General features: G+C 37.8%; 1 protein-coding gene across 1 annotated transcript in view; it reads left to right on the top strand.

Annotated features, from left to right (window-relative positions):
* CD109 (CD109 molecule) overlaps window positions 1–13,904 on the top strand; it is an 81,691-nt gene that overhangs the window by 41,218 nt on the left and 26,569 nt on the right. The window contains exons 15-23 of the mRNA XM_048077452.2: window positions 760–912; window positions 1,686–1,760; window positions 2,206–2,266; window positions 2,786–2,921; window positions 3,737–3,854; window positions 6,480–6,593; window positions 6,796–7,014; window positions 8,598–8,742; window positions 9,899–10,075. Coding sequence (XP_047933409.2) covers window positions 760–912; window positions 1,686–1,760; window positions 2,206–2,266; window positions 2,786–2,921; window positions 3,737–3,854; window positions 6,480–6,593; window positions 6,796–7,014; window positions 8,598–8,742; window positions 9,899–10,075 — 1,198 coding nt within the window. The remainder of the gene's footprint in view (window positions 1–759; window positions 913–1,685; window positions 1,761–2,205; window positions 2,267–2,785; window positions 2,922–3,736; window positions 3,855–6,479; window positions 6,594–6,795; window positions 7,015–8,597; window positions 8,743–9,898; window positions 10,076–13,904) is intronic.

Here is a 13,904-nt window from a genome sequence, read left to right as displayed (position 1 = left end):
CAGGATTCAGTTGCTGAAGTGTAGGCATTTAGTATCCTCCTAAAGGCCACATGGGGTTCAAGATACTCAAATACCTACTGGTCCCAGGCTAATATCCTTGAATACCCAATACCTTGAACACACAGTGTCTTGAACACAGGTCCTGTGGAGACCTATCCCCTTCTGGGGAGGGAGTGAAGGGCCGGACTGTGCTGTGGGACATCTCAAATGGTCATATGAATGACACTTCCTCTCTTCACTACCCCGTAGGAAGGCATACAGATGCTGTGTTAGCCTCTTCATGTCCTCATTCCTTGCACATGCGTCCACTATATAAATCCCTTTTTCCATGTTGATGTCACTGTGGAACACTTCATTGGAATCTTTCAGGGATGGAATTTTTCCCAAAAATACCTTTCCTGAAATGCATTACATGCTGTGTTGTATGTACATTGATAGAAATAGAGAAGTAATTTCATTTACTGCCCTTAGCTGTAGAGACCAGTGTATTGTTGTGGCTCAAGAGATGGCTACTTACGTTCTAAGAGTTGTTTGAAATAACTGTGGATCCTGTCCTGCCCAGGGAAGTGATCAGCTGCAAGATCAAGAGAGCAGAAGGAATGCCGTGGTAGTTTTTCAAAGGTCCTAGGAAATGCAAATCAGCTGTAACTATTAATGATAGACAACTAAGAAAATGCTTCCTTAGAGTTGTTAGCTGACTGTAAATATCAGTTATAATTTAAGCCAGTGTCACTTTATTTTTTTTACTTTTTTTTTTAGATTAAAATTTCGTGGAGCAAAGATAAGGTCAAGCCATCTGAGAAAGTCTCTCTCAAAATCAGTACAACAGACCCAGGATCAGTAATTGGACTTGCAGTTGTTGATAAAAGTACAAAGCTCCTAGGAGAAAGTAGTGACATAACAGAAGATTCCGTGAGTATATGGGGAAAAAAGGTTTTCATAATTGCGTGCGTGAAAGATGTATGTTTTTGTAAATATTACAACTTATATGCCGAATGAGTAATGTTCTGTGGGCATAATTCGTATTTCTTAATTCTGCAATTTTTTTTCCCCCACTTCTGCAAGTAGCTTATCTACATGAGCAGAAAAGACTCTAAGGTAGAAAAGACTCTAAGGCTTACAAGGTAATAAGCCCAGCATTTCTAATTCAAACTAATACTTCATTTGGTTTCCATTCAAGAAACTGCTCAGTTAACACTTGACAGTTTATTCTTTTGGGGAAGACAAAAAAAGTTATAAAAACTCCCCGTGATTTGTGCATTGTGCTCCTTAATAATGTGCAACATAAAATAATAAAAATAATTTTTTGAGGAATGAAATTAATTATTCGTCTGTTTGAATTTCCTTTACTTGCAGAAGCTCTGGTGCACCTACAGGCTGAAAGAGTTCATTTATCATTCCTAAAGTGCCCAGGTGACATATTAGCCTAAGTGCTATAAAGTATCAGTGGGCTGTAGGGTCCTATTATAGGTTTATGTAATCTCAGTCACTCATCTGTTAATTATGTTAATTAATGCAGCCTAATCCCATTCATCTCATCATGGATTCCTTTCTCTTTTATGTGAGACTTAACAGAGCTACTGCTTGAGGTACAGCTCCATAAATTAGCATCTGTAACAGTGAAAATTCTGGAAAAAAATGTGTTTGCATTTACTGTTTGGGTGATTTTTTTTTTTTCGTCCTAGGTGTTTCATGAACTCAATTTATACAACACCGCACAGTATTTCCCCCTGATCAGAGGTTCTTTTGGTGTCTTTCAGGTACCTTTTTCATTTTTTAGATGCTGTTTTTCTGGGTGTGGCAGGGTTCTGCTTTGTGGTTTGGATATCTCTTACGAGAAGAAAAGGCTGTCAATGCCCGTTTTAAAGCTTGGGACTGTAGACAACAGTCTACAGCTTTTGTCGCTTAAACAGATTTTGAATTGTAAATTTATCAACATGTAAATACTATGAATGCAAAGAAATATGTTTATACTTCCATAAATATGGCTTGCCTTATGCTTGATAATGTCTTCCTTTTAAAAAGTTTTCTGTCATTAAGGCAATATTCAGATAGCCTGAGTTTTGTTGGTTCCTGGGCATTACTTGCTTTGGGTCTATAATTGCTTTATTATGGTGACTCTATTTTCTTAAAAAGAAAATAGGACGAGCATTGCTGATGTCCTGAATGTCCTATATTGAGATATATTGTATAAATTTTATCCAGAAATGCAGCCTTTGGGTATCAACTGATGCAATTCTTGAGGAGGATAAAGACCATTTTTTTTGTAAGTAATAAATGTAACCAAATCTAATGCATTGAGTGGGAAAGGAAATTCATGGGTTAGGGCCCCTGTTAGGTTGTCTTACTGTAGTGTACATGCAGGCTGCATCCAGCCTTGCAAACCATTGCTGGTTCAAAACATGCAAAATTCATATAGTTACTATTTTTAGAACTTGGTATTTGCTGCTGTCCTGAGTGATCCTACTCATCAAGGGGCTGAGGGTAAATGGAGTTTTTCATTGTCGTTCCAGTTGATATACATGGCAATGGTTTGTCATTTTATTATATGTAGCCATATTATGTCAGTTGCAGAAGGAGTCTGGAGGGGCCATGTTGAAACTTTATGTTCTTGTGAAACTTATTAAACAAAACTAAATTTAAAAAAAGGCAAAAAAATAGTTCCTGATGTCATGGAGTAGTGTTAACATATGTAATAAAGCTGTAAATTATACTGTGAGCACTTTTTTTTTTTTTTTTTTAAGCATAGACATTTGTAGGTAGGACAATACCTTTTGTTTTGTAGATGATGGAATGATACCCATAGAGGATGGTTTTGGTGATGATATGCCAGTAGCTAGAGATGGACCTCTTGATTTCAGCACTCCCTATGTGAGGACACATTTTCCAGAGACTTGGCTTTGGATCGATACCAAAACTAGGTATAAAATTAGAAGTAAAAGGAAACTTACTTACTCTTGCTGTTGTTATTCTGTAGGTTTTAGTATTTTGCATTGGTGCTTAAAAATATTGCTTAAAATGTGTTATTATTTATATTCTACTACCATCTAGAGGCCACAAGTGAGATTGGAGGCCCACCAAATGAGGCATTTCACAACAGGACAATTCTTGGCAGAATGCCTTGCAGTTTCAATAGAAAGTAGGTGAAAATCCTAGAGACAAAAGGAATTATCTTCCTTTTACAGATGGAGAGCTAACTCACAGGGAGACTCAATGTTCTTCTCTACAGTACATGAGAAGACTGTGACCCAGAAGCTGACATCTGTTCTTGTCTGTACCTAGTTCAAGGAGCAGTTCAAACTATCAAAGGGATGGTGAAATCCGACCTGTGTTGTGAAGCACAAATGTTGTATTCCTTCACGTCTAAGAAGTTAGGGAAACAGCTATCACTGGGGATTGTTGGAGTTGGACTCGATGATCCTTATGGGTCCCTTCCAACTCAGGATATTCTATGATTCTATGATTGTTTTACAAAATCTGTAAAATTTGATTAAACGTAATGTGATTAAATGTAATTCCCTTCAATTTATGAAATTTAAAATAATTTAAATGTTTTAATCATTTTGATCCCATCACAAATATTTCTAAATGATTAGGAAAAGGAAAACAGATAATCAACAGCTTTTCCTGCCAAGGGTTTAGGGTTTATTTTTAATGTTTTTTAAACATTCATGTTTTCTTACTCATGTCTGTAAATGGATGCTTTTGAAAATCAGCTATGTCCTTCTGTCATCAGATCTGACGCGGATACCACAATGGAAGTCACTGTGCCTGATACCATCACGTCCTGGGTAGCCAGTGCTTTTGTGCTTTCTGAAAACAGCGGGCTTGGAGTGACAACTGCTCCAGTAGAGGTACCGCAACACTCAACAGTTCTACTTTAAATGCTGTTAACACTGTAGGTTATTAATTGGAAACTGCGTTTTAGTTCTAACAGCAGCTGTCTCTTTGTACTAAAGAAGTGATTGCATGCGTATTCAAACTGTAAAGAAAACATCATAGTGAAGTCATATACAATCCTCTGTCTGCCTCCCCTTCATGCTCATATGAATAACAGGCATTACACAGATACTTGGGTGCTCATTCTTGTTGGAGTGGTTGTTTTGTTAGAGCACTTTCAGGATGTGTGCGCTTCAGAGCTTTTGTACATGACGTGGTAAGGGGAGAATGACTCCCTGAGGACAGCATATTTCCATTTTCTATAATTTCTCTGCACAGGAATCATGCTACTTCATGCAGGTAAGTTTACACAGACTAGCTGGGAAAAGGTGGCTGGGATAGGAGAGGCTTGTTGTCTGCTGGAAAGATCATGCCACAATTCTTCTATTGTAGAGCTTACCCCAGGAGGGACGACAGGACAATTGCTTAAAGACTAAATTCTGGCATTACTTTCACTTACCTGTCAAAACCAGTCTTGGACTAAACATAGGAACTCCGTTTTTGGGTAACTTAGTGTGAGGAAGAGTGGACATGGAGATCAAGCACCAGGATGAGGTGCTTATTGCTGTCAAGCTCCTCTCTCTTGTGGCTCGTTTTGTACTTCTGAGTGTTCAAGGAGAGTTTAGCAATTTAAGCTAAAGTCAACACTCCTTAATTTAAACCTCTAACCTGAGATTTCCGGTATCAAAATGCAGCAGTCTTAGGCTCACTTTATGCTAACGGAAACAGCTTCCTAGAGAAAGTGGTTTTACCTCTTTAAAATAGGAATTACTTTTTGATACTTCATTTAAGTAGTATTTTGTATGTGCTGAATTCTCTGATTCTCTGAAGGTAGTTATCTCATTCCATTCGTTATGTAAAAATCCTAGAGAAACTGCATTCTTAACTGAGACATCTCCACGTAAGTGCATAAGGTTAGAAGGGTTGAAATTGTGCAGTACTGGGTCATAGATTTCCCACTTGATGCCAGGACTTAGCTTGGAGACAGCCATTTACTCAGTGAAATTCTCATGGCCTCGAATTCCTGGGGAGGGGCATCTTTCAGGATCCAAACCCAGATATAGACCCAGATTTTGTAAATGGCTGCTACACTAGACACAGACCATGTGCTTTGAACATCCTGACCAAAACTCCACTACAAAATTTGGAACCTGATCTGTATTTTGTGGCTGAGGCTCCTTTGAGACTGGAATCATGATTCTTGTTTCTTTCACTCAGCTTGGCAGAGATGGGACAGAAAGAAAGATAGCTTTCTGATTCAAACTGTATGAAAATATATACTTGGCCCCTCACCCTCAAATTTGAGAAAGCTGCAAGTAGAGCAGATGTTGAGATTATTCCTTAACTATAATCACCAACATGCACTGTTCAGTACTTCACCCTTGTTGGGATGTTTAGATTGTGCTTGGAGTTCCATATGGCTGAAACATGTTAATCAGTACCATACAGAGAGGCAAATAAAAGAAATGCATGAAAACTGTGATGGGGAAATAAATAATTCTGTGTGCTTAATGTCATTTCCGGCTTTACATCTTGTTTTTATATGACTTCTACTACATGGAGTGTTGATAATTTTATCCTATTGCATTTTATTGTAAGATACTGGGATATTTCAGGGTGTTAAAACAGTATTGCAAGAGGTTTAAAGGAAAAAACCAAACCAAAACAAAATCAAAGGAAATATGTACCTAGTGAAAACATTGAGTAAGAACTAAACAAAAATTCTTCATCAAAACTTTTCTAATTGTGAAAGACATTTTTGATACTGAAAGCTTTAGTAAACAACTTCAAAATATTTTTGGAATATTTGCTAGATAGAAAGAAGTCTGAGGGTTTTCTGGATCTGAAATTCAAAACACTTAGAAGAATTTTTTTTAATGAAAACCAAATTAAAACCATTTTTAGTTGACATTTCACTAATAAAAGATATCATGCCTCAGCCATTCCTATTGTACAGATGTTCATAAACAGTGAAATTTTGATCCCGTTCAGCTCGATGAGAACTTACCACCGCCTTCTTAGAGCCAAGACTTCATCCAAAAGCCTCTGTTAACAGATAAAAGCAACTGCTTGCTGGTAGATTTCTGCAGTTTTTCTTTTAATTAATAAAAGATGTATTTTTAGAAATATAATTTAGAACTCAGGCCAAGATTAATCTTACAAAATAACGTATTATACTAAGGCGTTGGTGAATTACAGAAGTTGGGAGAATTAGTTATCTTGTGTTCCAACATGTATTTCTGTATTGACACGGACAAGGTGTGTCTGTCAGAATTTGCCCTGTCAAAGCTGCCAGGAGTACAGCAGCTCTCATCTGAATGGCATTGCAGAGTTCCAACAAAGGTGGCTATGAGCAGAAGCATCTTTGGCTTCTGCTTTAGCCCTGTGCTAATACATTTTGTTAATTGTAGAGTATGAGTAAACATACTCTCATGTATTTAAAGATGAGACATTCTAATTAGAAGACATACTAAACAGTCATTTTCTCACTGGTATCCGATTGTAGGGACTCACTGTTTTGTGCTGATCTTGTTTTGCAGCTAGAAGCTTTTCAACCTTTCTTCGTTTTCCTAAACCTTCCATACTCTGTCATCAGAGGAGAGCAGTTCATTTTGGAAGTGAATATCTTTAATTATTTGAAAGAAGAAGCTGAGGTAAAATAAGTCTTTCTGTATTTGAATGTTACCAGACACTGAGGGGTGGTGGAGATCACATCTTTCTCTTTTGAGATCCTTAATGTTTTCTTCAGTAATCAGATTGTAAAGCTATTTCTCTATTTACCCCAAAAGAGGAGGCTTATGAAAGCAGTTCTTCAAAATTAACACCTGTTATTGCAAATGTTATTGTATTTTACAGGTTAATGTGATCCTGGATGTGAGTGATGCTTTTGATATTATTTTAACATCCAATGAAGTAAATGCTACAGGAAATCAACAGTCTGTATTTGTACCAAGTGAAGATGGGAAAACTGTTCAATTCCCAATCAAGCCGAAACAGCTGGGAGAGATTCCCATCAAAGTGACAGCGATATCATCTGCTGCTTCTGATGCTATCATCCAGAAAGTTTTAGTAAAGGTAAACAGTTGTCAGCATGGCTTGTTCCAAGGATAAATTACTCCCTAAATAGATAACGGAGCGTTGCAAAAAGGCAAACTGATTTACTTCTCTGCCTCTCATTTTTTAAGGTTGGTTTCAGGTCAGGTGGATTTAAGTTAAAAGCACTTCTTTTAAAAAAATTCCTCCTTTAAAAATCTTCAGAACCTCTTTCAGGAATGAAAACATAGATCTTGTTCTACAACTGATCATGCGTCCAGTCCTTCTGAAAGCAAAGCAAAACCTGTTTTCACGTTAGTGAATTCGTGATGCTACAGTTAGCTTCATAACCTGTTGTGGACCAAGTGGTCCAAGAGTGGACCAAGTAACTGTATTATGGATAAATGCAATGAATTTCTTAGTGCACCTGGCTTCGTTCAAAGCCTGTTTTTTATGAACATTTCTGTATTGTGGTAGTGGTGGAAATTTAGCACCCAGATTTTCTGATAAACCAGAAGCTTTTGGATGAGACTTGCCTAACTTCTGACGTCTAACCATTTGAGTCATGTTAGTCTCCATTTCAGGAGAAGGCAAGAGACACTTGTAATCTCATCCTAAATTAGCTACTAAAGATTATAGAATCACAGAAGTGTTGAGTTTAGAAAGGACTTCTGGAGGTCAGGTAGTTCATCCTTCCTGCTCAGAGCAGGATTGACTACAGCAGCATGTTCAGGACCCTGTCAGTCAGGTTTTGAACATACCCAAGGATGGAGACTTCTCAGCCTGTCTGAGCAACTTGTTCTAGTGTTTGAGTACCCTTACAATGTTTTTTAAAAAATATTTTTTTATATTTGAATGGAATTTCCCTAATTTCAATTGTACCCATTGCCTCCTGTTCTGCCAGTGGGCATCACTGAGAAGAGTCTGTCTCTGTTTCTGAGAAGAGCCTGGCTCCATCTTCTTTGCTCCCTCCAATCAGGTGTTTATATACATTGTTGAGATTCTTCTTGAACATTCTCCTCCAGACCAAGCAGTCCTAGCTCTCTCTGCCTCTCCTTGTATGACAGATGCTCTAAGCATTTAATTGTTTTTGTGGCTCTTGGCTGGACTCACTCCAGTCTGTCCATGTTTCTTGTATTGGTGAGCCCACAACTAGACCCAGTACTCCAGATGTCTCACCAGCGCTGAGTGGAGGATCACCTTCCTCAACCTGCTGGCAATGCTTTCCCTGATGCATCACAGGATGCAGTTGGCTACCTTTGCCACAAGGTCCGTTTGCCAGGTCGTGTTCAAGACTGCTTCTGGCCTTGTAATATGCTTGGTCATGGAGCTCCGTGCTTGGCATTGAGCTCACTGGAATCAAAGATGCTTTCATTGATTTTGTAGGTGTATTGTTATAATTAACATGTGGTCTCTAGAAGCAAATAGTGGAGGCAAGTCTTTATTATAATAAATTTTCTGTTTCAGTTCAGATGGGCCAATAGCTCAGGTTCTTGACAGGTTAGGAAGCAGTGCAAAATATCTGACAGAGCTTTAGATGTCTCAGCACAGTAAGCATATAGTCCCAATCCAAAAAGCAGCAAACTGCTGGAAATTACAATAATCCTCTCTGTTTTTTTCGATAGGCTGAAGGATTGGAACAGACATATTCTCAGACACTCCTTTTGGATTTAACTGGGAGTAAACCACGAGCGGTGTCAAATACTTTGGATTTCACTTTTCCTTCTGATGTTGTAAGTGGCAGTGAGAGAGTGCAGGTCACTGCTGTTGGTAAGGATTATTTTGTTTTATTTCCATCTTTATTATTTGTTGGTCAGCTGTTTTTTGTTGTTGTTTTAAGAATAGTTTGTTGCCTGCTGGGCTTTTGCTGAACTCAGCTAGTACCTAAGATAGAGCATGGAGGTACAGCATGCCACTACCACTGCTTTTGAAAGTCTAGGGTATCTGTATTGCATATAGTTGTGGAAGGACTGGTCTTCATTAGCAGTGTTTGGCATATGTAGTATCCTCTTGCAAGTTATGGCATGGTCACCAAATTTAACATGTGTCCATAATCCAGGTGCTGGTATCTCCTGCACTGCAGTCATAGGTGCTTTATAAAGAATGAGGCAGTTGCCAGTAGTTACTGGAAGCAGTAAACTCTGTCAAGTAGACCAGGGAGGTTGATGTGTAATATTCTGAGCTACCACAGCAGGATTTTCCAGAGCTTTTCTCAGATCTCCTACTAAACGATCTCCTTCTATAAGACTTTTCTCTGTATCATTGTTGCTTTATAGGTTTTTCAGGAACTGTATTAATTTTGATTTAACTGCTATGGGCTGAATCATTAGTTCAAAATCATTTTTCATCGTGCATCGGATGAAGCATAGAAAGACTGTATAGATGGAGTGTGTTATTCATTTTGTTTATTTCATTTACAATGTTATGATATTGACTGTCCTTTTTCAGAGTTAGAGAGGGAGTCAGATTTTAATAATGAAGGTCCTGCAGTTTGCTAGGTTTGTGTTTAAATTCTGCTTATCTGTAGAATACAACCTAAAACTCAGCTGATAGTTGGTCCTTGTGACTCCTAGGCTTTGATAACTCTGGGTGAGAATAGAAATACAGGAAATTCGAAATAAGTGCAATTACTGTAACACTATCCTAGAGAAAATAACTTTTGGCTTTTTAAAATGGTGTCTATTTGAAATTATCCTGTCAGGAAGGTCAGGAAAGCTCTGAGGGGAGATTGGTCAGTGGGCAAAAAGCTGATAAGACTGTGCATGGTTAATGAAGTTTTCTGCCTGATTAGTGGTGTTTAGTACATACATTTCTAATGTATCATATTTATCCCAGCTTAGCTGATACCACCCTTTATGTGTTATGCATACATTTATTTGCATTAAGGTTAAGTTTATTTGCATTAAACTTTAATTTTATCTTTCAGGTGATTTACTTGGACCTTCTATCAATGGTTTGTCATCATTAATTAAGATGCCTTATGGCTGTGGTGAACAGAATATGATCAATTTTGCTCCAAATGTATATATTTTGCAATACCTCACTAAAACCGGGCAGCTGAGAGAGGATATTAAATCAAAAGCTGTATCATTTATGAGAAAAGGTGTGTATGCTTAACAAAAAAAGATGTTATCTTTTGCTAGTAAGAATTCTTAAAAATCTATATGTGACTTTGCATTTGGTATTTGAAATCCTGTTCTATTGTGTTGTGTGAACTGGAAGAAGAACTTAGCTTTTTCTTTCTTTTCCTTTTTCTTCTGAGATGATAGAATTAAAGAGCAAATAATTTTATTTACAAGGGCAAGTTTGCTCTGAAAAAACATGTCATTTTTATATAGTTACTTTTCAGAGGGAAACTTCATTTTAGAAGGCAATTCATGTAGCTTTCCTTGGGGGTTGCTATCTCTCCTTTAATAAAACCATGCATGAGCAAACATTTCTGATCTCTGCTTGAGGCACAGAAGGTGAAAACTAGTCAGGGGTCAGCAAGGACCATAGCCATCCCATGTTTATATCTGTCCTCAGTGACAGCATGCACATCCTGCCATGTCCTTGCAGACCTCAAGGAATGATGCTTGCTCGGGTGACTGGTGTTTGCCCATCCAAGTTTTAGGCTTGGTCAGAATTGAACTCTGTGCTGCAAATTGAAAACTGGAAAACTGTAGTTGGAAATGGTTTTATATTTTAACCTGGAAATACTTCAGGGCATCATCAAGTGTGGAGAGCATAATTGCACAAAGAAGCATGCTTCCTTTTGCCTTCTGGGTAAGGTGGAATATGTGATGTACCACAATCACCATGTGGCACCCCACGTGCTGAGTGTGGTTCACAGAGAGGAATGAGACGATCCTCATCTGAGCTACACCCCTACTAAGGCAGAATGATGACATTTTCAGATTTTTTTTTACTCTCTGTAAGTATGATTTTTTTTTGGTGTTTTGTTTTTTTGTCTTTTTTTTAAAAAAAAAGATGTTGAAATTTTCCTTGGAGAAAACACATTTCAAAATAAATTTTCCTTTCGTCAAGAACCCAATTTTGTGTCAAAACTAGTCAAATGCACTTTTTAAACCCTTCCTACTACACTGTTTAGTAGAAAAGTAAGAAAAAAGATGTTATGTAAACAGCTACACTGAAGTGTGTAAGCAATCTACCACTCTTTGAAGATTGAGTTGTACTACCGTAATTTCCTGAAATTTTCCAGTAAGTGATTTATAAAAGTTATTTTAAAGCAAGTGAAGACTATAGGATTAAATGTCACTCATATACAAAGCATTATGTTACTCAGCTTTTTCCCAGGCTTTTGAATTTAGGTACATGTTCTTAACACTGTGGTAGCCAAAGCAAAATATGAAGAAATATTTGTAATCTTAAGATAAAAAAGAACCATGATCTAAACGTCATTTTTTCTTCATCTTTACAACTGATTTCAGTTGTTGCACTGTTTCACTTAAATGCAATCGTAAAGGAGAAGTTTATCTTTAGGTTGAGTTGCAACTTTTCATAATCTCCATTTTTGAAAGTATTGTCGTGTAGTTTAATTTAAAACAGACTTTATTTTATATGTCAAAATCCACTAAATATTTGAAAGAGTGACCTCATAATCTGAAGTAAGTGTACTAATTTAAAGACTAAATGTTAGTTGGGGGAAGGAAGCATAGCTAGAAGTAGTTACTTTTCTTTTACCAGATTTTATTTACCTAGAGCAAAGGCAATGCAAAATAGCTGTCTTTAAAAAAAATAAAAAATATTTCAGTTGTGGAAATTACAGATCCTGTCTTGAAATCACTTTGGAATTAAAAAAAAAACAAACTGGTTGGTCTGAAAACTTTGGTGCTAGACACAGGCAAGCACAGAGTTGGAACAATATTTTCAAACTGTTTGAAATGTAAGACCTTTTAGTCCTTCGCATATTTCTGAAGTCCTTTCCATCCTGATGTACTCTTCTTTTAGCCTGGCTCCGCTAGTCTCCTACATCTTTTGGGTTTCAGCCAGTCCTCTGGGAGTATTAGAGTACATCTTCATAATAGGATCCTTCTTTTCCTTGCCTTTCCAGTTGTATGTGTTGACATTTGAAGTGTCATTTTTCACGTCTGATTGAGTGTCCATTGGAACAAACATGGGGGTTCACAGCCCTCAGATCTATTGTTTCAGCATTTCTGCAGACATCCCTGTGTTAGATACTCTCGTGTTTGAAGATTTTTGCGTGACTGCAAGGGGCTTGGCGTTAAGAAGAAAGCAAAGGGAGTGTAGGAAATAGCTGTCCTTCCTCTGGTTCTGCTCATCTTTCCATTCCTTCTCAATCCTAGTAAATTCTGAGATAAATTTATTTTTGTGCAGTGGCTGCTCAGAAGTCTTTGTAAGCTGCTGGTCTTAGTTCGGTGCTTTTACACTACTGGTGGAGGGTGGCTATAATCCTTATTTCTGTGTATTGCCTGTTCTGTGAAGAAACAGAAGACCTCACCTTTTGGGCCTTACAGTCAGGTATTTTTGAAGAGGAAGTAATCTGTATGTATGCATATATTTGCGTTCCTCATGGCACATTATTTTGAGGTTAAAACTTGGACAGCAACTTTTGCCACTTAATTCCTTTTTCCTCCTACTTAAGAATTCTTGACTTCTCAAGATTGTTAACTGAGATGACAGATTCGTCTGCCTGGGAAGGATTCACCCGTTTTAATGATGTAATTAACCACTGTTGTTGTGCTAAATACATTTAAAAAATGTTTAAGTGGGAAGTTGTAATGATAAGCACTTCTAAGGAGACAAAAACTAAACTTGATACCACTGGGGTAATAGTTTATAGGGAAAGCCATACTGGTATAATGTAGCAGTTTAGGCTCATATATTTATATTTCTTCTGTTATAGAGAGACCCTGGGTAGGAGTTCATCTTATGTCATAACAAAGATTGAGGGACCAGGGCATTTGTTCCTCAGTAATTACGGCTGTGGTTCACACAATGTCTGTATTCAGGGTAGTATGTAAGCAAGTGATAAATCCTTTTGTCAATAAAAACAAGGAAAATGTTGTAGGTAATGGTTTTAGTTGGATGGGTCTTATGGGGCCTGTTTGTAAAGATAACCAGTATTTGCTCTCCTTCCTTTCTGTAGGACTTAATGATGCAAATGCCTTTATAAAACCTTGCTTGAGGCTTTTCCTTCTGCCTGACTGGTTTGGTATTCTGTCTATATGAATGTCAGATGTTAGACTAACGAATATTGTGTCTTAATTATAATAACTGAAATAGTGCAGCCATGAAATAAAAAGAGGGTGGGAGGGAGACAAAAAGGTGTCTCGTGAAACACTATTAATAGATATGGTTGTTCTCAATACACAAATGGCAAGCAAAATGTAGGGTAAGGAAGGTTTTACGAATCAGAGACTACAGTGAGTAGCATATTTTAGGGAACTCTTTCTTTGGAACATTAACAAATGCTGGTTCTGCACTGAAGTCAGCTGTTGAGTAAGGACACTGATGCTAGTCATGAGCACCTAGTAAACCTTTGTGGCCCTTCTACTATAGATGTTCAACAGTCAGGAGAAAGCTACACTTGGTCTGGATACTGAGGAATATTTGAATGCTGCTTAACCAGGTTCCTTCCAGGAAGCCCTTTTGGTTACTGCTGAGATGTTTCACTCTTTTTCAGAACAGCCTCTTCCAGTATGCTTCTTTGATAGATTTGGCCAAAGCAAGTTACTGAAAGGGTCTGTTTTTCAGCAGCATTTGTAGCTGTGCCCATGCCTTTCCAGTTGGAAAATACTTAATTTTTGCTTCTCTATTTTGCTGGGGAAAAAAGAACATCTCTTTAGGTGCATGATTTCAGTGCTTCAGCACTTCAGTGAGCTGAGCTCTATAGGTGCCGCTCTGGGCTGCGTTCACTGCTGTCCTGCTGGAGCCACTGAGTTACGTGGGAACGGGTCTCTACCCTGCAC

The sequence above is a fragment of the Anser cygnoides genome, chromosome 3 (assembly GCF_040182565.1).
Source record: "Anser cygnoides isolate HZ-2024a breed goose chromosome 3, Taihu_goose_T2T_genome, whole genome shotgun sequence".
In the NCBI taxonomy this organism is placed as follows: Eukaryota; Metazoa; Chordata; class Aves; order Anseriformes; family Anatidae; genus Anser; species Anser cygnoides.
This window is presented reverse-complemented; position numbering and strand designations above follow the sequence as displayed.